Here is a 24,847-nt window from a genome sequence, read left to right as displayed (position 1 = left end):
AACCTTCCAAACAAACCTACAGTGCAGGCCCTGGTTAAAGGCCTTGGAAACGTCCATGAGGGTGATGTCCACGACCCTGCCTTTATCAATCCTCTCGGTCACTTCTTCAAATTTGCGGGATGTTGTTTCCCACATACAAAGTCATGCTGACTATCTATAATCCTTGCCTTTCCACATGCAGGTAGACATGCGTGGAAATAGGCCCTTCAGCACAACTTGCCCACATCTGCCAGCATGTCCCAGCTAGACTAGTCCCACCTGCCCATGGACAAATTGTCCTATCCATGGGACCATTTGTCCCATGGATAGGGCAAATAAAACCTGTCCTATCCATGTACCTGTCTAACATTGGAATTATCCCAGCCTCAACTACCTCCTCTGGCAGCTTGTTCCACACACCCACCACCCTTTGTGTGAAAATGTTACCTCTCAGATTCCTATAAAAAGGTTTCCCATTCACCTTAAACCTATGTCCTTTGGTCCTTGCTTCACCTACTCTGGGCAAGAGACTCTGTACATCTCCTCAATCTATTCATCTCATGATTTTATACACCTCTATTGTTGCCTGGTTAGGATATGCTTCACTGTAAATGACATTTCCAATTTTAAAATTGTGTTTTAAATAAAAGATACAGATCTCACACGGAATATGTATAATTTAATCCCTTATTTAGGTGGAATATCTATTAACAGACAAAACTGGAACATTGACTGAAAATGAAATGAAATTCAGGGAATGCTCCATTAATGGCATTAAATACAACTATACCAATGGCACTTTGATCCCTGACGGAGTGACTGGAGAGATTAACAGACACATATTTGTAAGTTCCAATTATGTTAGATATATGTTGCTTCAACATGATTTTTCACTCTACATTATATTTTGGTGCTTCTCCAGGTGACAAATGTTGACAAAGGCTTGAGTGGATTTTTGGAGTGCAGTATTAGTGTGAAATCATCATTCATCTAGGTCAGTTTAACCCTATTCTCTCCTCAACAACTGCAAGTGTGAAATAAATGCCAAAATGCTGGACCAGCTTAGCAGATCAGATAGCATCAATGAAGAAAGGAAGAGTTAATTTTCCAGTCAGGTTTTTACTGAATACTTAAAAAAATCAACACATTTTCACATTCTTAGAAAAATAGTAGGGGGAATGATGGGTAAGAGAGGTAAGATCTGAAGTAGAAGGCAAGAGAAATTAACAAATAAAATGATGGGTAATTGGACAAGTAAAAACGCAATAGGTTAAAAGAGGTGATAATTGAGCATGGTGTTTAATTCAGAAGCAATGAGTGCTGAATGAAAGTATGGATGCTCTTCCATTAACTGGAACTTTATTGGAAACTTCTCAGAGGGCCCACTGTGAATATTTTTGATACCAGGAGGCACATCAGAAGGAACTGTACTTCCATATAGGAACTCAATATCTGTTTATGCTTGCGGACTTGATGAAGATGTTCCACAAAGCAGTCACCAAAGTTGAGTTATCCCATGTGAAGTTGTTTATTCGACATTATTTTTGTGTACATATTATCGGCAATGGCTTTAGATTGCAGAAAATGCAATCATTTATGCCAGACAGATTTGGAAATGAACCACCATCTTTCTAGGCCCTAAACCTATCCAATTAATCACAAGGCATGATGGAATTAATGTTTGGCTGAAGCAGATGTGGACGTTAATCATTTATATTACGTTTTTGGAATGTGGGCTTCATTGGCAGGACCAACATTTATTGCCGAAGCTTCAATGCCTCACGAGGGTGATGGTAACCTATCAACTTAACCCTTTAAAAGGCCTTCTGCTTAAGGTGTTGTGAAATAGATTCAACCCAGTGTCCAAAGGGACAAATAGAACATTCTTGATCAACACAGGCATCCAAGGTGAAACTTAATTAATGCTTGATTAAAACTGATGCTTTTATCCACAATTAATCGTGGCAAGGGGTGTGGCAATCTCAGGCTTCTTCCTGCAGTTCACCCTTGGATCCAGCTGGTACCAATAATGCTGGGGGTTGGCGCTTCCCAGTTAGTCAGCCAGTAGAAGACATCAGAGCGACATCCAAGGGAGAGGGTACTATGACAGTATATGTGTGTATGTGTATGTAAGCGCACAGACGCGCACACTTCACTATTAGTCCTGTGCATCTTAATCTTCTGAATGGGCCTGCTACTGAGGACTTTATCAAATGCCTTACTAAAATCCACATGGACAACATCCACCGCCTAACCTCATCACATTCGTCACCACCTCAAAAAAGTTAGAGAGACACGATGTGTGTTATGTTGCCTGCTACATTTTAAAACAGTTCATATTTTGAATAATTAAGCATTGATTTTGTCAAGCCACCCTATCATGCTTTGTGGTGAAGTTACATTTATGTATTTTTTAGTGTAGAGACACAGTGCAGAAGCAGGCCCTTCAGCCTACCAGGTCCGCATCGACCAGCAATCTCTACATTAACACCACCCTGCACACACTAGGGACAATTTTACACTTATACCAAGCCAATTAACTTACAAACCTGTACGTCTTTGGAATGTGGGAGGAAACCGAAGATCTTGGAGAAAACCCATGAGGGTTATGGGGAGAACGTACAAACTCCGTACAGACAGCACCCGTAGTCGGGATGGAACCCGGCTGTGAGCACTGTAAGTCAGCAACTCTACCGCTGCGCCACCATGCCGCCCTTTATTGAATTTACATAGTGCAGAGTATGCAGTTAGGATTGCTGCTTATGTCATTTTGTAGTTTCAACATACTCAATTCATCCCAGCCAAAATGATTAACATTGAATAAGGATATTAAAGTTAAATATATACATTAAGCATGTCTATAAACCCTCCCCACTGTTTCATTTTGTTTCTATTATATTTTAATGTCTCATCTCTCTGACCCTTGCATTGGAAATTGAGGATCTTAGCTACTGTCATCGAGTTGGCATGTTATGCTGTCATTATGTCTTTGTTGAGTGGTGTGGGCTGAATCAACTGCAGCTCAACACCGACAAGACTAAGGAGTAAGTGGTGGACTTTAGGAGGAGAGGAATACCCCTGTCCCCTGTCTCCATCAAGGGTGTGGCTGTGCAGTTTACCAAGTACCTTGGAGTGTACCTGGACAGTAAACTGGACTGGTCCAGGAACGCTGAGACCCTGTATAAGAAGGGACAGAGCCGCCTGTACTTTCTGAGGAGGCTCCGCTCCTTCAACGTCTGCAGTAAGATGCTGCAGATGTTCTATCAATCGGTGGTGGCCAGTGCCATCCTCTACGCTGTCGTGTGCTGGGGTAGCAGGGCGAAGGCCGCGGACGCCAACAGAATCAACACGCTCATCAGTATTGCTGGCTCCTTCCTGGGAGTGGAGTTGGATTCATTGGAGGTGGTCTTGGAGGGGAGGATGCTCCTCAACTGCAGAGCATCTTGGACAATACAGCTCACCCCTTCCATGACACACTGGTCAACCTGAGGAGCACCTTCAGCAACAGACTGGTCCCACCAAGATGCAGCACAGAACGCCACAGGAAATCCTTTTTCCCTGTGGCTATCAAACTGTACAACTCCTTCCCCTTCTGTCGTGGGGTAGACTGACTCCCCTTCCCCCCCCCCCCCTCCCCATTCTTTGCACATCCCCAATCCTGGACTTCCCACTCGTCACTTTAATTTCATGTTTCATGTATCTTGATGGATTTTTAGACTGCTGGCAGACCAATTTTCCTCCTGGGATAAATAAAGTTCTATCGTATCGTAAAAATTAGATTAGTGTCATTCAAAAAAGACTGCTTTATTGCTTTCAATTGTGTCTGATTCTTTTATTTCATGCTCCTTTATATATTGAATTATCTTTCTAAGATCTAGTCGAGCCAAAATCTAAGGCCTTACAACTGACTCATGCAAAGTTGCTGCAATTTTGACTGTTGCTGGTTGAAGAGTACTTATCCTGCTTAATATTATGTAAGAAAATAACTGCAGATGCTGGTACAAATCGAAGGTATTTATTTCACCAAATGCTGGAGTAACTCAGCAGGTCAGGCAGCATCTCAGGAGAGAAGGAATGGGTGACATTTCGGGTCAAGAAGGGTCTGAAGATGTTGTCTCGACCCGAAACGTCACCCATTCCTTCTCTCCTGAGATGCTGCTTAATATTATGCTCTCCTAATCGATCCTTCAGGTAATTGTAGCAGAACTGAATGAGATCTTTATTTGAATCAAGCTCAAACCCAGGATGATTTGCGACCTGCTATTTCTTTGTTCTTGATGAGATTTAGTTTGGCAAAATGAGTTAATATTAAATGTGTTATTGCTTTTACGCTTTTCCTAGACTGATGAAGAAGTGATGTTCTTGAAGGCAATATCACTGTGCCACACAGTGCATATTAGTGATTTTGATGAGATTAATAGATCCACTTTGAGGCATGTTGTTGCTGATATATCCAAAGTACAATACTATGCTGCCTCACCAGATGAAATAGCTTTGGTAGAAGCTGCCAGAAGGTGAGCTTTTTTCCCCCCTTATTATCAATTGAACCTATCAATCTGGGTATTCATTCTCTAATTTAATTACTTCTTTGAATCTGAATTGAATATTTTGAGCAAGAAACAGTCACAGATCTCTACTGATGGTGCGGTCCAGTACAATATGAGAGTAGAGGTCCTTATTCCCAGTTACTTGATCCCTTCAGCCATTATGACAACAAATGAAGATACTCCCGCAATATGACGAACTGATAACAAGAAGTTTGGCATGCTGTAAATGTACTGTTCCTCCAGTAACTTCAGCATTGTGGCTGTGACATCCAATGTGTTATTTTAATGGATTTTCGCACACTTCATTTCAGGTTATTGTGAAGTTTGACACATTGAAGTGGTTCCATATGTGCCGTTTGCAGGAGTTTACTACTTGTGGATATGTGGATTATTTCAAGCATGCACAATATGTATTCAGAACAATATGCTAATGTTCTTGAGCCTGTTGAGTATTACTGTATATGGTGGCAGACTGTAATCATTCATTTTAAGATGGTGCAGTCTTCTGTTTACTGCGCAATGTTGTTGGCTCGTATGTTTTGGTTGAGTAATCAAATGATCGCTGAGAAAGGCCGCAAGTCTATCAAATAGCTTAAAGTTTGACTAATATTGATTCCCAAATGTCTTGAATTATGAAGTTTGGTGTTTTTAGTTCCACTCGTAGACTAAAGTACAAAATCTTATTTGACATTTCAGTGCAGTACCATTACTTTTGCAAAATGCTTCTAGGCATCCTAGGATCATGAACAGAGAACAGTACAAGTAATTCTGGTATAACACCGTAATTGCATTTGGAAGAAACTTTGTATTATAAAATCAATGCGGACAAAAGGCTAGATGCTAGAGGGTTTCAGATTTGCAGGTACTATGTTTTTTTCCACAGGGTTTTCAAAAATAAGTCTTTTAAAAAGCTATATGTTTATATTTGTTACTGCAAGCAAAAATACCAAATACTGTATATTCCCTTCCCTAGCCAGTCTCTCAAGATTGATTGATTGCACTTCTTTGGGATGTTTTGGGTTCTGTGGTGGACATGTCGTCACTTAAACCCCAGCGGGAATCATGTCAGAGATGAGTGTTGCTGCAGGCTAGATTAGGAAATGAGTTGGTGCAATGGCATGGCTTCACTTGACTATAATATTAACTTGTGTTGAACCTGTTGGTTAGACTTGCACGTCATTGTGTAACAGTGAACATTGTGAAAAGCAACCATTTTGAGGGGAGCCAAGTTTGAGAAGGATGCTCATGATTTACCCCACTCCCCCAGTCGATGGTCTTTGTCAAATGCTTTCGGATCAAAACAAGGCCATGAACACTGGTTGGTGCTGCTCGCTTCATTTTCCTTCAGTATGTTGCGCACTGATATTTTACAGCACCATCTGAAGAAAAGGCAAAATTAAGGGTATATGAATGAAAGCAAAGAAGAATCCCGAGTAGTCATTGCAGAGTGGATGAGCAGAGGATGTTAGAACTTGAATGAGAATCTAGAACAATGGTTAGTTTAAAAAAGAAGAGGTTACCTGTTAAGGCACAGACGAGGTAGCATTTTATGAGCTTTTGAGGTGGAGAAACTTGCCGATTTTTCTTTAATAGGTAAATAGTCACGTAATAAGCAAGGTTAAGAAGTTACTGGTTAAAAAGGATCATGGAGTTGACGGCCATAATCGTGGATCTCAGAATTGATTTGAGGGGCCCAGTACCCCACTGCTTATAATTCACATCTTCATACAACGCCAGAGGGTTTGACCTATTATGAACAGCTCAAAGCAAAATCAGAACCACTGATATTGGCAGTTTAAAGATGCAATAGATCTTTTGAGATAATATTAAGTACAATTGCAATCCCCAATTGTAACCTGGTTGGCTAAATTTGAAAAATAATAACCGAAATCCATCTTCAATAGTGAAATATCATTTTTCTGAATAAAATGCCATTTTTAAAAATCAATTTATTGTTACTCAGCCACAGGAGTGCCAGTGCACTCGGATTGCTTTTGCTCTACATTGCTGTTTAGCAAGTCCAAAATAGACAGTATTGGTGTCCTATTTCTACGTCTTTTTTATTTGCTCGGACATCTACAAATATATTTTCCTTTTTACCCTTCACCTTTTTCTCATGCAACAATAGCAACTAATTTGGAAATATTATTGCACAGGTGCAGGTAGTTTGTGTAGCCTGCCAAATGCGAGAATGGGACTGAGGCATTAATATTTTGGAACCAATGCTGATTTCACCCAGTGCAAACTCTCTTCCACTTTTTACCCAGTGATCATCAAAGTCTAATTCTATATATCAAATCCTACTGGATAATTTATTTACCTTTAGCCTCAGCTTTGAAAAAACAAATTGTAGTCAATGCACCATCATGATCTTTAAGAAATCAATATAACACAAATGAACATCGTGCCTGTGACACCACTGCTATTTATTTCTAATGTTATTATAATCAGTAATACATCAAACCAGTTGGAAAATTAAGTGACTTAAATAATTTTTTAAGACTTAAGATTACTAAGCAGTGTTATATTTTTCCTATAGTCTGAGAAAGACAGTGTTATTATACATGTGATTCGTTTTATATATCATAAACACTTGGGAGCTGTTGATTTTCCTCCAGGTGCATTTTAATCCTGTCCATTGAGCAAGGGAGTAACATGGCCACAAGGCCAGCGTGTTTCCTTTGCTATTAAGTATCTCTAATGATGTTTCTCATAGGCCTCTGTATTACTGTCTGTTAAATGCATTGTCTTTAGAGAGCATTATAAGATGTATATTTTTCCTTCATGTAGGATCGGAGTTGCATTTGCAGGATCTGATGATAATAATATAATACTTAACATATTTGGACAGACTGAAAGGTAACATAAAACTAAATAGTCTTTAATGTGTTGTTTCAAACTGTAGTAAGAAATAATTGAAATGTTAAATTCATGTGTTTCAAACCATGAAATAAAAGTTTCTCTTTTTAATGAATGTTTTTTCATCTTGGTGCATCACTCGGTCATTTCCTAAATATATATGTATGATTTCACTGATCTCACTTGCTCATATTGTTATTCTTTGCATGGATAATCGTTGTAAAGACAGCCATTTGGGGTATTACAATTATTCACAAGTCTATTTTTCCAAAATTTGCATAAACACAGACACATTGTACCCACCCAAATTGACTGGATTGTAATCGTGGACGCATTGGTGATCATTTTCCAATGTTCTATAGATTCTGGATTCGTTCCTGTGGATTGGAGGGTAGCTAATGTTATCCCACTTTTTAAGAAAGGAGGGAGAGAGAAAGCTGGGAATTATAGACCAGTTAGCTTGACATCAGTGGTGGGGAAGATGCTGGAGTCAATTATTAAAGATGTAATAGTGGCGAATTTGGATAGTAACACGATCGGTCCAAGTCAGCATGGAGTTACGAAGGGGAAATCATGCTTGACAAATCTTCTGGGATTTTTTGAGGATGTAACATGTAAAATGGACAAGGGAGAGTCAGTGGATGTAGTATACCCGGACTTTGATAAGGTCCCACTCAGGAGGTTAGTGGGCAAAATTAGAGCACATGGTATTGGCGGTAGGGTGCTGACATGGATAGAAAATTGGTTGGCAGACAGGAAACAAAGAGTAGGGATTAACGAGTCCCTTTCAGAATGGCAGGCAGTGACTAGTGGGGTACCGCAAGGCTCAGTGCTGGGACTGCAGCTATTTACAATATACATTCATGATTTAGATGAAGGGATTAAAAGTAACATTAGCAAATTTGCAGATGATACAAAGCTGGGTGGTAGTGTGAACTGTGAAGAGGATGCTGTGAGGATGCCGGGTGACTTGGATAGGTTGGGTGAGATGGCAGATGCAGTATAATGTGGATAAATGTGAGGTTATCCACTTTGGTGCCAAGAACAGGAAGGCAGATTATTATCTGAATGGTGCCAGGTTAGGAGAAGGGGAAGTACAACAAAACCTGGATGTCCTTGTACATCAGTCACTGAAAGTAAGCATGCAGGTACAGCAGGCAGTGAAGAAAGCTAATAGCATGTTGGCCTTCATAACGAGAGTTGAATGTAGGAGCAAAGAGGTACTTTCGCAGTTGTACAGGGCCCTGGTGAGACCACACCTGGAGTATTGTGTGCAGTTTTGGTCTTCTAATTTGAGGAAAGACATTCTTGCTATTGAGGGAGTGCAGCAAGGTTAATTCCCGGGATGGCGGGACTGTCATATGATGAAAGAATGGAGCGACTGGGATAAATACACTGGAATTTAGAAGGATGAGAGGGGATCTTATAGAAACATATACAATTATTAAGGGATTGGACCCGCTAGATACAGGAAACATGTTCCAGATGTTGGGGGAGTCCAGAACCAGAGGCCACAGTTTAAGAATAAGGGGTAGGCCATTTAGAACTGAGATGAGGAAAATCATTTTCACCCAGAGAGTTGTGAATTTGTGGAATTCTCTGCCTCAGAGGGCAATGGAGGCCGATTCACTGGATGCATTCAACAGAGAGTTAGATCGAGCTCTTAGGGCTAGCGGAATCAAGGGATATTGGGAGAAGGCAGGAACGGGGTACTGATTGTGGATGATCAGCCATGAATGGCGGTGCTGGCTTGAAGGGCCAAACGGCCTACTCCTGCACCTATTGTCTATGTATCTATATATGCATGTAAGCTGGCGTCCATTTTATTTTACAATCATAAGGTAGGCAGTGGAACCCTCCTGAATGGCACTGAACTGAATTAACATGGTGCTTTTATTTCAATTTCATTAATGCAAGATTACTGTGGAAATAGATTTAAGCGTACATTTTAACACTGCAGTGTTGGCATCAGACTTCCACTTCAATTAATGTTATGCAGACTGAATATTTTGTATAATTAATTATCAGGCACACAATTCTTGAGTACCGAGACCTCCGATATAGGTTTAGATGTTTTTAATGAAACTGCAGCAGCCTCAGTGGAAAGTTATTGATTTAACTTATTGAAACATACAGTACAAGCCACCTCTTTAACATGAGATTAAAGCAGAATCAACAACTGAAAATACAAGTCTCGGATATATGGCTGGCTGTTTTAAAATTCTTTAATATCCATATTTCTTTTATTTGCTTCCTCCCTTTCTGCAGATACAAACTTCTTGATGTTTTAGAGTTTGATGCAGATCGCAGGCGAATGAGTGTGATTGTTAAAATGCCAGAAGGTACATTCATGCTTTTTAAATATGAGAATAAATTTGAGAACATGGTAAATTTGAGAACACGAAGATGCGTCTTTTTATTGTTCACAAAATATGTGAATGCAAGGAAAAGCTTAAATATTGAATTATTATTCATTCAGAAAATGCTGGAAATATTCAGCAGATCAGGGGAGAGAAATGGAACTAACGTTTCAGGTTGATGTCTCTTCCATCTGAAACTGATTGGAGATGTCAACATTTAATGGCATTATAGAACAGTTCAGTTCAGTTCAGCCCACACTGTTTGTGCCGAACATGATGCCAAATTAAAACTGATCTCGTCTACCTGTACATGATCTATTTCCTGAACTGCCATCTGCCTAAATAAAAGCCTCTTCAATGAATGCCCTATCATATCTGCCTCCACTGCTAACCCTGGCAATGTGTTCCAGGCCCTCCACCATTCTCTGTATTAAATAAAATCTTGCTCCGCACATTTCTATTAAACTTTCCCCCTCTCGCCATACAGCTATGCCCTTTAGTGTTGGAAATTTCCACCCCGGGGAAAAGGGTTCTGACTCTCTACCTTGTCTGTGCCTCTTCTATCAGATCTCCCCTCAAACTCTGACGTTCTAGAGAAAACAATTTCTGTGTAGCTGAAACCCTGTAATCCAGGCAGCATTCTGGTAAACCTCATCTGCACCCTCTCCAAAGCCTCCACATTTTTCCCTTAATGGGGCAACCAGAACTGCATGCAACATTCTGAATACACCCTAACCAAAGTCCTTTAGAGCTGTATCATGACATCCTGACTCTCATACTCAATGCCCTAGCCACGAAGGCATGCGTACCATATGCCTTTTTTACCACCCTATCTACTTGTGCTACCACCATCAGTGAGCCATGAACTTGGACTCCAAGACCCCTCCGCACATCAATGCTGTTAAGAATCTTACTCTCGTATACTTTTCCATTTCATTCAACCTCCCAAAGTGCAACATCTCACACTTGCTCAAGTTAAACTCCATCTGCGATTTCTTCCCCCATTTCTGCAGCTGATCTATATCCTGCTTTATCTTCTGACAGCCTTCCTCACCATCTGTAACTCCTCCAACTTTGGTACCATCAGCAAACTTACCCACCAACCCATCTAAAATTGCATGCAAGTCATTTATATACATCACAAACAACAGAAGTCCCAGCACACATCCTGGTCACAGACCTCCAGCCAGAATATCCTCCATCCACCACAACCCTCTGTCTTCTATGAATAAGCCAGTTCTGAATCCATACGTACATAATAATCTTCTGGATTAGCCTACCATGAGGAACCTTATCAAATGCCTTACTAAAATCCATGTATATGCCACATGTATTCATCAATCTGATTCATCACCTCCTGAAAACATTAAATCAAGTTAGTAAGACATGATCTGCCACATACAAACTTTCCTAATTAGCCCATTCTCTTCCAAATGCAAGTAAATCCTATCCCAAAGAATTCCCTTCAGTAGCTTCCCTACCACTAGTGTGAGGCTCACTGGCCTCTAGTTCCCTGGATTCTCTCTACTTCCCTTCTTAAACAAAAGAACAACATTGGCCATTCTCCAGTCCTCCGGAACCTTATCTATGGTTAAAGAAGAAGCAAAGGTCCTTGTTAAGGCCCAGCATTCTCCTCTCGTGCGTCCCTCAATAACTAGGATAGATCCCATCAGGCCCGCGGGACTAATTCACCTTAATGCTCTTCAAGAACCTCCTTACCAATCTCAAATTACCCTTGCATATTTGTATCCACCACACTAATCTCGCTGACCTTGCTGCATGCAGGTACAAAGTAATCATTTGGTACCTCCCCCACATCCCCCTACAAGCATAGAAACCCTCGTTTATCCTTGGTTTCCCTTTCTGAATCCTCTCTGGTCAAAGATTATTTAGTTTCCAGTCTGCTTCCAAAATGAAATCCGTACATGCTTGGAGCTGGGGATTTCAGTCTGATCACACATATTAAGTGTGCTTTGTTCCTTCTCCTTTTTAAAAAAAATTCTGAACCTTTTGTAAGATTTGCATTTACACCTTCATACACTTACATGCAAATATTTTTGTTTTTAACTGTCAACATTTAATTTGTTTCAGAAAAAATGATGATGTTCACTAAAGGGGCAGAATCTTCCATCTTTCCATTAGTAAGATCCGGGGCAGTAACTGAAATGAGTGCACATGTGGATGAACTTGCCATGGTAGGTTTTGCATGTTTTTGTTGACCAATGGTTCGAGAAATTGGGTTCTATACCTCCTATTCATCAGGCATTAAGCAATTTCCAAGTGTGCAAATGGGAGCTGCAGATTACATTCTGGAAGCAATGTTAATAAAAGATTTTGGGTGGAATTGATGACCATTGATAGCACGTGGAAGAGAAAGATTATCTGCCAAAAGCTAATTGTACTAATCAAGAACCTATCAATCTCCGCCTTAAAAATATCCATTGCCTTGGGCTCCACAGCTTTCTATGGCAATGAATTCCGCAGGTCCCCCACCCTCTGACTAAAGAAATTTCTCTTCATCACCTTTCTAAAGGTACGTCCCTTTTATTCTGAGACTGTGACAATAGACAATAGGTGCAGGAGGAGGCCATTCGGCCCTTTGAGCCAGCACCGCCATTCAATGTGATCATGGCTGATCATTCTCAATCAGTACCCCGTTCCTGCCTTCTCCCCATACCCCCTGACTCCGCTATCCTTAAGAGCTCTATCCCGCTCTCTATTGAATGCATTCAGAGAATTGGCCTCCACTGCCTTCTGAGGCAGAGAATTCCACAGATTCACAACTCTCTGACTGAAAAAGTTCTTCCTCATCTCAGTTCTAAATGGCCTACCCCTTATTCTTAAACTGTGGCCCCTTGTTCTGGACTTCCCCCAACATTGGGAACATGTTTCCTGCCTCTAACATGTCCAACCCCTTAATAATCTTATACGTTTTGATAAGATCTCCTCTCATCCTTCTAAATTCCAGTGTATACAAGCCTAGTCGCTCCAGTCTTTCAACATATGATAGTCCCGCCATTCCGGGAATTAACCTAGTAAACCTACGCTGCACGCCCTCAATAGCAAGAATATCCTTCCTCAAATTTGGAGACCAAAACTGCACACAGTACTCCAGGTGCGGTCTCACTAGGGCCCTGTACAACTGCAGAAGGACCTCTTTGCTCCTATACTCAACTCCTCTTGTTTTGAAGGCCAACATTCCATTGGCTTTCTTCACTGCCTGCTGTACCTGCATGCTTCCTTTCAGTGACTGATGCACTAGGACAACCAGATCTCATTGTAGGTCCCCTGTTCCTAACTTGACACCATTCAGATAATACTCTGCCTTCCTATTCTTACCACCAAAGTGGATAACCTCACACTTATCCACATTAAACAGCATCTGCCATGCATCCGCCCAGTTCTTTATTACACTGCAATTCGTGGTGTGACATTTTAATGGTTTATTTTGATTTACTGATATTTTGATCTACATTACTAACTGTCTCCCACATCAGACATAGAACGGTACAGCACAGGACCAGGCTCTCCGGTCCACAATATCCATGCCAAGCATGATGCCAAGTTAATCACTGCTGTCTGCAAGCGATCCATTTCCTTTCATTCCCTGTATATCCATATGCCTAGCTAAAAGTGCCTTAAATGCCACAATTGTATCTGCTTCCACCACGATCCCTGATAACATGTTCCAGGCACCCACCACTCATTGTTTGTTTTTAAAATGCTATGGTGCCTTCAACCTATGCTCTCTAGTCCTTGAAATTTTCACCCCAAGGAAACACCATTGTGCTGTCAACCTTACCTATGCCTCCCATGATTTTATATACTTTTATCAGATCTCCCCTCAAGTTCAAATGCTCCAGAGGGAACAAGATAAATTTGTCCAACCTCTCCTTATCGATAATACCCTGTAATCCAGGTAGCATTCCCATCGAAACAGACTCTGTCCATTTCCTTCACAGATGCTGCCTGGCCCTCTGAGATACACTAGCACTGTTCTTTTTGCTCAACTTTGGGGTAAACCACTACTGTACCCTCTCCATGAGGGTCCCTGTCTTGTTCTATTATAGCTTGTTTTTATTTTCTATTCTCTTTAATGACTGTTTTTAATTGCTTTTAATTACTCTTTAATGTTTTATGTAAAGCATAATGTAAAGCATAAACAAAGTGCTTTATGTAAAGCACTTTGAATTGCCTTGATGATGAAATGTGCTATATAAAAAACCTGCCTTGCCTTGCCTCCAAAGTCTCCACATCATTCCTGTAATGAGGCAACAAAAACTACACAACACTAAATTTGGTCGAACCAAATTTTTAAGACGCTGCGCCATGACTTCCTAACTCTCAAACTCAATGCTCAGACCAATGATGGCAAGCACACTGTACATGCCTTTACCACACTATCTACTTGTGTTGCCTTTTTCAGGGAGCTATGGCCTTGGACCCCAAGATCATTCTGTACCTCAATGCTGATATGGGTTTTGCCATTAATTATGCTTTCACCTTGCATTTGACTTCCCAATGTGCAACACCTCACATTTGCTTGGATTAAATTCTATCTGCCATTTCTCCACCTACATCTATAATTGATTTAAATCCCACTGCCTCCTTTGATTGCTTTTCTCACTGTCCACAACTCCATCAGTTTTGGTGTCATCTACAAAACTCGCTAACCGCTCCACTTACATTTTCATCCAAATCAGTTTTGTATAAGTGCAATTTAAAATGAGTGCCAGTGGGCCAGGTGTCCCTGGGTGCCTTTTAATCCTGTCCCTTGAACAAGGGAGTAAGTTGTCACTCTGGAGTCCACTACCAACACTCCCCAATCTAAAGGGCAGTGAAGGATTATGGACTGTGCGGGCACATTTTATTTCTGCCATGCTTCGCTGATCAATCCCATCCTGTTCTGGTGACTTCTATAATACCTCCACACTATCCATTTTAAATACATCTAATGTCTGAATGATCTTCTCCTTTACTATTATTTTGGAAGTGCCTTTTTCCCTCAGGAAGACAGATGCAAAATCTCATTTCATACTTTAGGATCCATTTGCAAGTCCCTTAAATAAAGCCTACTCCTCTACGTACTATCCTTTTACTACTTATATATGCATCTAAAATGTTCTTGGCTTCCCACATATGTTTTTGCAGCTCATTTGTTCTACTGGAGTTATATCTGTCAACTTCTATTTCCAATTTGTCAGCCTATTATGTGCCAGGCTTTGCCCTGCCTCTTCTCTCTTCCAGATGTCTTTCTTATCACCCCCCCCACCCCAAAATCAGTCAGAACAAACATGGGTTCTGATCCGAAATGTTGTCTGTTCATGTTCCCCTGAAGTGCTGCCTGACCCGCTGAGCCACTCCTGCACTTTTTGTTTTCTCTATTTCCAATTTCCTGGGCCAGTTCCAATTGTAAATGGGCCCCTTCCAATTTTTTTTCTTCAGATTGCTGCTGCTCCTCTTCTTCTATACTAACCCATATCATAGGATGGTATGATAACTATCTCCTAAATGTTCCCCATCCTTGAACCACCTTATTTTCTAGAACCAGATCTGGCATTGCCTCCTTCATTGTTGGACAAGAAGCATATTGCTCCACAACATTATCGCTGGCACACTGTAGAAACTCTTCCTCAACCCCTCTCCCCTTTTTAAAAGTTGAAATCCTGGACTGATCTTTTACACGCATGTGGAAGTCTGAAAGCATGGGTCTAAGCCCCAATCCAGATGCTTAAGGATGCTGACATTGAAGTGATTTATTGATAGTGCTGAACATCAGAGCCAATACCACATGTTCAAATGGCAAAAAGGTGCTCCAAGGTGCTTCTTGGAATATAACGTCGTCTCAATCAACCTGCCCCAAATGCTTCTGGTCAAACATGTAAACGTGATAATGTTGTGTCCAATTGTTTGCTATTTTCCCCTGCTATATAACAAGACTATTTTTAAACACACTGGTTTGCAAGACTTTGGAACATCTTCAATATGTACGTAAATGGTAAACAATGTTTGTATTTGTTTTTCTAGAAAGGATTACGAACACTCTGTATAGCTTGTAAATATCTATCCGCAGAAGAGTACAATGAGATCAAAACTCAGCTGTTTGTTGCCAGGTCATCTCTACATCAACGTGAGCAAGTAGTAGCAGAAATGTTCAATGTTATTGAGAAAGATCTCCACCTACTAGGGATTTCTGGAATTGAGGACAAGTATGTTTATGCTCTGATATTTTTTAGTCCATGAATATTTTCTTTATCATAAATCTAATTCTGCATTCTAATTCTGCAAATATAATGTGTAGGGAGGAACTTCAGATGCTGGATTAAACCAAAGACAGACACAGAAGGCTGGAGTAACTCTGGAGATGCTGCCTAACCCACTGAGTTACTCCAGCCTTTTGTGTCTGTCTCTTAATATAAAGCTGATCCATATCAGAATAAAGTAAGAGTATTTAGAAAATAATTGTTCTCACCTCAAGGGTTTTCAAAAAAGGAATTGGATTGGATGTGAAGGTTCTTAAATGAAAAATATTGATTGTACTGTTAACTTAAACATTGAGAAAATCTTTTTGCATGATTTGTAAAGGTAAAGAGTTCCTAAAATGCTTTATTTTGTTCAGACAGAATATCAATTGCTTAACCATTATGGAATTCATCTGTTGTCGTATTTTATCCATATATTGCCTCAGTCATGCTTCCTAATAACATGAAATGCTTCCTTATGTATATATAAACTTCAGCTAGAGACCATGTGAAACATCAAGTCTACGCTGGCTCCTTGTGGAGAAATCCAGTCAGTTACATTTTTCCCCACTCTTATTGACTGCAAATTGTGCTTATTCAATTCATTTTTGAAAACCATGATTAATTTGATTTCTAATATTTCAGACACCATATCAACCAATCACCAACATACCCTCTGCAAATTTTATAAAAGTATTCTTCACATATCTTGTATATATTTTCCCATCTCTAAAACTGCAACCTCCTGGTTCTTGAATCATTTGCTAATGGATGTAGATGTTCTCCAGTTATCTCTCCAAAACCTGTTTACTCAATCAAATCTCTATTCACTTTATTGCTGAGATCCCTTATCTCTGAAAGTATTCTTGTATATCTTGACTGCATCGTCTTTGGAACATGCACGTTCCTCCTAAAGTCATAAGGTCACAAGCGATAGGAGTAGAATTAAGCCATTCGGCCCATGAAGTCTACTCCGCCATTTAATCATGGCTGATCTATCTCTCCTTCCTAACCCCATTCTCCTGACTTCTCCCATAGCCTCTGGCACCTATACTAATGAAAAAATATTCATCACCACCTTAAAAATATCCACTGACTTGGCCTCAACAGCCTTCTGTGGAAAATAATTCCACAGATTCACCACCCTCTGACAAAATAAATGTTCCCCCGCATCTCCTTCCAAAAAGAACGTCCTTTAATTCTGAGGCTTTGACCTCTAGTCCTAGACTCTCATACTAGTGGAAACATCCTCTCCACATCCACTCTATTCAAGCCTTTCACTATTCTGTATGTTTCAATGAAATCCCTCCTCATTCTTCTGAACTCCAGCGAGTACAGGCCCAGTGCTGACAAACGTTCATCATAGGTTAACCTACTCATTCCTGGGATCATTTTTTGTGATAAATATCCAAAGATATGGATGACTTTCTTTGTCCTACAGAATTTATTTCTAGATTTATGACCCTAATGAGTTGGGAACTGAACTCAATAGGGTCCTTATAAATCTAGAAAAATTATAAGGCAAAGAAAATCATGCATGGTTTATCACAGTGTCCTTTTGGCTTCACAATGGGAAGGTGTACACAATTATGTGTAGGAAAGAATGCAGATGCTGGTTTAAATTGAAGGTTGACATAAAATGCTGGAGTAACTCAGTGGGACAGGCAGCATCTCTGGAGAGAAGGAATGGGTGACGTTTCAGGTCGAGATCCTTCTTCAGACTAGTCACCCATTCCTTCTCTCCAGAGATGCTGCCTGTCACGCTGAGTTATTCCAGCATTTGGTGTCTATCAAATTGAACTTGGTTGAGCCCATCCCTACCTGCCTGTATACTTAGCTGATGCTACTGAATTGTCACTTCAATGTAACAAATAAAGCATCACATTCTGTTAAGTATCTTCATATCTTTGGATTTTGTTCCAGGTTGCAAGAGAAAGTACCTGAGACAATAGAGGCTCTTAAATTGGCAGGCATCAAGGTCTGGGTTCTTACAGGTGACAAACAAGAAACTGCATTTAGTGTGTGTTTATCCAGCGGACATTTTCACAAGACAATGGATATTTTGGAACTTACTAATCAGAAATCTGAAATTGAATGCGTTGAGCAACTTCATAGGCTAAATGTCAGGTAATCAAGTTCTCTTTTGATAAGTTTCCGTGATGTATAAATTACCTATGGTGCATTTTGTGATTGCGTACTGAATTAATACTGGAAAAGTCATTTATCAATAGTTGAATACTGATATTTTAAAATGCCATAAGAGATGCAGTTGCCTTTATTAATGTATGCCATTCATGACCATTCAAATGAAAAACTCCACAAAAATTGCATTAAAGTGGCTCACACAGGCGTGCTTCTCAGAGTAATCATACAAAAATCATCTGGTCCAGCTAGGAAATGTTAATCACATTAACAGTTTGGTCAGAGAGTAAATTTTAAGAAGGACCTGACAGAAGTAAAAGGGCAAGATTAGATATGAATGTAAGCGTGAGAATTTTAATGGACTATTTTGCTAAACAAGATAGGATCCCATGGTATTAAAGGCAAGGTACTAGCTTGGGTAGAAGATTGGCTGACTGGCAGAAGGCAAAGAGTAGGAATAAAGAGGGCGTGTATAGGAAGGAACTGCGGAAGTTGGTGCAGGGGCCGTCTCCAGTTGGCTACCAGTGACCAGTGGCATTCCGCAGCGGTCGGTGTTGGATGTGCTACTTTTCACATTATAGGTTAATGATCTAAATCAGGGATCTCCAAACTATGGCCCGTGGGCCACATCTGGCCCGCCACGAGATTTTATCCGGCCCGCAGCAAGCACTTAGGCGGCTGGGACTGGAGGCAGAAGCTGCCGGCGAAGGCTCGCCGGAGAACAGATCGCCACCGACCCAGAGCCGGGACAAGGCGAGAGATCGCAGCGCCCCCTCGCAAACAACAAGCCCAAGGAAACTTCCCTCCTCACTGCTACCGCCGCTCACCCCGGGGGGAGAGGGGGGGGGAGGGAGAGAAGGGGAGAGAGAGAGAGTCGCGGTAGAGAGTCGCGGTAGAGAGAGCAGCGGTAAGAGTGGGAGCGCGGGGTGGGGGTGTCAGAGGGTCCTGTGAAGGAGCGCCGCCACTTGCAGGGGCTGCTCCCTCCCTCTCTCTCCCTCCCTCTCCCTCTCCCTCCCTCTCTCTCTGCCTCTCTCTCCCCTCCCTCTCTCTCCCCTTCCTCCCTCCGCGCGCTCCCGCTCTCACCCACTGCTCCCTCTACCCCGACTCTCTGTCTCCCCCCCCACTGTCTCCCCTCCCACTGTCTCCCCTCCCACTGTCTCCCCTCCCACTGTCTCCCCTCCCACGGTCTCCCCTCCCACGGTCTCCCCTCCCACTGTCTCCCCTCCCACTGTCTCCCCTCCCACTGTCTCCCCTCCCACTGTCTCCCCTCCCACTGTCTCCCCTCCCACTGTCTCCCCTCCCACTGTCTCCCCTCCCACTGTCTCCCCCCCCCCACTGTCTTCCCCCCCCCACTGCCTCCCCTCCCACTGTCTCCCCTCCCACTGTCTCCCCTCCCACTGTCTCCCCCCACTGTCTCCCCCCCCCTGTCTCCCCCCCTGCCACTCTCTCCCCGCCACTCTCTCCCCCTCACTCTCCCCCCCTCACTCTCCCCCCCTCACTCTCCCCCCCACTCTCCCCCACTCACTCTCCCCCCCCACTCTCTCTCCCCCCCACTCTCTCTCCCCCCCACTCTCTCTCCCCCTCCACTCTCCCCCCCCACTCTCTCTCCCCCTCCACTCTCTCTCCCCCTCCACTCTCTCTCCCCCTCCACTCTCTCTCCCCCTCCACTCTCTCTCCCCCTCCACTCTCTCTCCCCCTCCACTCTCTCTCCCCCTCCACTCTCTCTCCCCCTCCACACTCTCTCCCCCTCCACACTCTCTCCCCCTCCACACTCTCTCCCCGCCACTCTCTCTCCCCGCCACTCTCTCCCCCGCCACTCTCTCCCCCGCCACTCTCTCTCCCCCACTCTCTCCCCCCCACTCTCTCCCCTTCACTCTCTCTCTCCCCCCCACTCACTCTCTCTCTCCCCCCCACTCACTCTCTCCCCTTCACTCTATCTCTCCCCCCCACTCTCTCTTCCTCCCCCCTCCCCCCCAACTCTCTCCCCCTCTCTCTTTCTTCCTCTCTCTCTCCCGCTGGTCAATATATTTTTTCTGTTTTATAAATAATTGTATACCTACAATATATATATATTCCAATATTCCAAGCTCTTTTTAAAAATTGAATATTATTTAGCGCAGCGGTAGAGTTGCTGCTTTACAGCGAATGCAGCGCCGGAGACTCAGGTTCGATCCTGACTACGGGTGCTGCACTGTAAGGAGTTTGTACGTTCTCCCCGTGACCTGCGTGGGTTTTCTCCGAGATCTTCGGTTTCCTCCCACACTCCAAAGACGTACAGGTATGTAGGTTAATTGGCTGGGTAAATGTAAAAAATTGTCCCTAGTGGGTGTAGGATAGTGTTAATGTACGGGGATCGCTGGGCGGCACGGACTTGGTGGGCCGAAAAGGCCTGTTTCCGGCTGTATATGATATGATATGATATATGATAAACCTAATGTAAACTAACCTAATCTAACCTAACCTAGTTTAACCTTTCTTAATCAAATCTAATGTAACCTAGTCTAAACTTTTTTGAGTTCATTACATTTGTAAAACTCAAACTTCTTTATTTTTTCCCACGGCCGGCAAAAATGTGCCAAATATATAATGTGGCCCTCATGCTGAAAAGTTTGGAGGCCCCCGATCTAAATGATGGAATTGATGGCTTTGTGGCTGTTTGCGGATGATACAATGTTAGCTGGAGGGGCAGGTGGTGTTGAGGAAGCAGGGAGTCTGGAGAAGGATTTGGACAGGTTGGGAGAGTGAGTAAAGTGTCAAATGAAGTACAGCCTGGCAAAGTGTACAGTCATGCACTTCGGTAGAAGGAATAAGAGCGTAGACTACTTTCTAAATGGGGAGAGGATTCAGAAATCGACTTGGGAGTGCTGGTGCGGGATTCCCAAAAGGTTAATTTGCAAATTGAGTCACCAGTAGTTAGTTTAGTTTATTGTCACGTGTCCGAGGTACAGTGAAAAGCTTGTTGCGTAAGTATGGAAGGCAAATGCAATATTAGCATTCATTTCGAGGGGACTACAATATAAAAGCAAGGATATAAAGCTGAGTTTTTATAAGGTGCTGGTCAATCCACATTTGGAATTATGAGCAGTTTTGGGCCCCATTTTGGAGGAAGGATGTGCTGGTGTGGAGACGGTCCAGCGGAGATGTACAAGAATGATCCAGGGATGATTGGGTTAATGTATGAGGAGCTAAAGTATAGATGGAGCCGATGGAAATTAGATTTTTTTTTTTTAGAGATACAGCGCGGAAACAGGCCCACCGAGTCCGCGCCGCCCAGCGATCCCCGCAACATTAACACTATCCTACACACACTAGGGACAATTTTTACATATTACCCAGTCAATTAACCTACACACCTGTACGTCTTTGGAGTGTCGGAGGAAACCGAAGATCTCAGAGAAAACCCACGCAGGTCACGGGGAGAACGTACAAACTCCGTACAGACGGCGCTCGTAGTCAGGATCGAACGTGAGTCTCCGGCGCTGCATTCGCTGTAAGGCAGCAACTCTACCGCTGCGCCACCGTGCCGCCCTTGAGGGTGGTTTGTGTGATGGTCTGGACTACGTCCGCAGCTCTCTGCAATTATTTGTGGTCTTGGATGGAGCTGTTCCCAAACCAGGCTGTGATGGAGTGCACAGCCTCAGAATAAAAGGACATTGTATAGAATGGGGATGAGGTGAAATTTCTTATGCTAGTGGGTGCTGAATCTGGGAATTCATTGCAACAGATGTCTGTGGAGGCAAGTCTTTGGATAGTTTTAAAGCGGAAATTGATAGGTTTAAGGAGTCCTGAATTACCATCTACCATATTGGTGACCCTCAGACTATTTTTAATCGGACTTTACTGTATTTAACTTGCACTAAACTTTATTCCCTTCTCATGTTTCTGTACACTGTGAATGGCTCGATTGTAATCATGCATTGTCTTACCGCTGACTGGTTAGCACGCAACAAAAGCTTTTCACTGTACTTTGGTACACGTGACAATAAACTAAACTGAAACTGAAACACATTCAGAGCTGGATATCGGGCAAGCTGTCAGTCGGTAGTAAGAAAGGTGGTGGGGAGATAAAGCTGACTTTTGAAGAGGCCAGCCTTGGATTAATTGATGATTCATGCTATGTCTTTGTGGCGTTCAGTTTCTCTATCATCAACTTCCCTTTCCATCACTACAATCAAGACAGTTTTGTTATGCTGGAAAATGGGAAAGAACTAGGCCATTTGTTCACAAAGGAGTGATTAAATGAATTAGTAGTAGTCAAAGTGCTGTGCTCCATCTGAGACAGTATTGAAACAGTTATGAATTTTAAATTGTGATTGTAAGTAACTTTGGGGTGGATTTGTGCACAGGGGATAAGATGTTAGGAGAGAAGGAATGAGTGACGTTTCAGGTCGAGACCCTTCTTCAGACTGATTTGAAGAAGGGTCTCAACCCGAAACGTCACCCATTCCTTCTCTCCCGAGATGGTGCCTGTCCTGCTGAGTTACTCCAGCATTTTGTGTCTACCAGATGTTAGAAGGAGATGGTGAGGATACAGAGGAAGTAAAGAGTATGGTGCCTGAAGAGAAGAAAAGGAAGAAGGGGAAGGAATGTAGTCAATTGGTCATCCAGCCCTTTAACTCATTGAATCCACACTGAGCACCGAGCATCCCTTTTACACTGATCTTGTGTTACTCAACTCAGACTTTACAACTCAGCCGACACACATTAGGAGCAATTTACAGTGGCCAATTAGTCTACTATCCTCCATTTGTTTGTCTGTCTGAAGACACCAGAACACCTGGGGGAAACCAATGAAAGTCACAAGGAGAATGCACACACTCCAAACAGGCATTATTGGCAGTAAGAAGTGTACCTGTGAGGCTGCAGCCCTGCTGCTGTACAGCAGACAGATGATGAAATAAAGCTTAGGTTGCTTTGAGACCCAAGGAGCTCTGGCAGGCGTTTTAGTGATGTTAATCATTCTGGTACTGTGCTTTGCACCAGAAAGTGCATTAAAAAATCCAATAAGGAACATACATTTGGTGCAAAAGATTGTTTGTCAAAGTCCTAATGTTAATTGAGTCATCGACAATAATGTTGTGGATGGCCATGTCCTTGTTCTCAGTTTTTAAAATATCTGAAAGAAAATGTAGTGATTTGTCTTCATTGTTGATTGGCAACGATCCAAGAAATAGAATAGTTGATGTGAACAGAAGGATTTTAAGAAGGAACCAGGGGGTTTTATTTGAAAGTGGTATTCTTTTAGGAGGATCAGAAATACCTAAAAGCGTAGGCTAAATTGGGAAAATTCCTGAAGCATTTAATTTTGTAGAAAAATTAAAAGTAGAAAATATGCTTTGCTGAACTTGTCCTCCAGGGCCAGGGAGAGTTCTTACTGTTGTGTAATGAACCCGATTTGATAAGGAAACTCAAGGTAAAGGAACCATTAGGAGGTAGTGACCATAATATGATGAGTGTCTTGAAGAAGGTCTCAGAGAAAACCCACGCAGGTCACGGGGAGAACGTACAAACTCCATACAGACGGCGCTCGTATGTCGAATCTGCAATTCGAGAGGGAGAAGGGAAAATCGGAAGTGTCGGTATTGCAGTTGAACAAAGGGGACTATGGAGGCATGAGGGAAGAGCTGGCCAAAGTTGACTGGAAAGGGATCCTAGCAGGGAAGACGGTGGATCAGCAATGGCAGGTATTTCTGGGAATAATTCAGAAACTGCAGGATCATTTCATTCCAAAGAGAAAGAAAGATTCTAAGGGAAGTAAGAGGCGAGCATGGCTGACAAGGGAAGTCAAGGACAGTATTTCATTTTTTGAAAGTGTTGAGATCCCTCACATAGACCCTGTGTCAGCAGCCGAGCTAGAGTCTCCGTTTTCAACAGAAGAAATTGAGATGGCCATTAGGAGTATGCAGTGTGGAAAATCCCCTGGACCAGACGGATATCCAACAGAATTCTTTAAGAAATTTTCTAATCAATTGGCTCCCATTTTAAAATCTGTGTATAATGATTCCTTGTCAGTTGGTTCCCTGCCTGAAACATTGCAACAAGCTACCATTTCACTTATTCTGAAAAAGGGCAAAATCAACGGGAATGTGGCTCCTATCGTCCTATCACTTTGCTTAATGTGGACAGCAAAATTTTTGCAAAACTGATCGCGCGCCGTCTTGAAAAGGTTCTTCCAACAATAATCTCACCAGACCAGACGGGCTTCATAAAAAGTCGGCAATCCTCCTTCAACATTAGGCGCCTGTATAACATAATTTATAGCCTTCCCCACCCGACAGACCGGAAGTGGTTATATCTCTAGATGCTGAAAAGGCTTTTGATCGTGTGGAGTGGGACTATCTATTTCATACTCTTGAGAAATTTGGATTTGGACCAATTTTTTTATCATGGATCAAAATTTTATATAGCTCGCCAATGGCGGCAGTACGTACTAATAATAATATATCACCTTATTTCTCACTGACACGAGGGACAAGACAGGGTTGTCCACTGTCCCCCCCTCCTTTTTGCGATTACAATTGAGCCGTTGGCTATAGCCTTACGTAACAATAAAGATATTAAAGGTATTATTACAAGGGCAGGGTTGGAACATAAAGTTTTGCTATATGCAGATGATATGTTACTTTATTTGTCTGATCCTTCCTTATCTTTTCCTGCAGTTCTTAATCTCTTAAGTAAATTTGGCAAAATCTCTGGCTACAAAATTAACACGCAAAAA

The 24,847-nt window shown here is 42.2% G+C and overlaps 1 protein-coding gene across 5 annotated transcripts in view; it reads left to right on the top strand.

The window, feature by feature from the left end:
- The window catches only part of atp11b (ATPase phospholipid transporting 11B), a 148,825-nt gene that overhangs the window by 53,956 nt on the left and 70,022 nt on the right, over window positions 1-24,847 (top strand). For 4 of the 5 annotated variants that reach the window (XM_078410211.1, XM_078410207.1, XM_078410209.1 and 1 more), the window contains exons 13-19: window positions 675-824; window positions 4,321-4,493; window positions 7,317-7,385; window positions 9,654-9,727; window positions 11,837-11,940; window positions 15,773-15,954; window positions 17,911-18,114. In XM_078410211.1, the coding sequence (XP_078266337.1) occupies window positions 675-824; window positions 4,321-4,493; window positions 7,317-7,385; window positions 9,654-9,727; window positions 11,837-11,940; window positions 15,773-15,954; window positions 17,911-18,114 (956 nt within the window). The remainder of the gene's footprint in view (window positions 1-674; window positions 825-4,320; window positions 4,494-7,316; window positions 7,386-9,653; window positions 9,728-11,836; window positions 11,941-15,772; window positions 15,955-17,910; window positions 18,115-24,847) is intronic. The other variant, XM_078410212.1, reaches the window with a different exon arrangement.

Source organism: Rhinoraja longicauda, chromosome 13 (assembly GCF_053455715.1).
Source record: "Rhinoraja longicauda isolate Sanriku21f chromosome 13, sRhiLon1.1, whole genome shotgun sequence".
In the NCBI taxonomy this organism is placed as follows: domain Eukaryota; kingdom Metazoa; phylum Chordata; class Chondrichthyes; order Rajiformes; family Arhynchobatidae; genus Rhinoraja; species Rhinoraja longicauda.
This window is presented reverse-complemented; position numbering and strand designations above follow the sequence as displayed.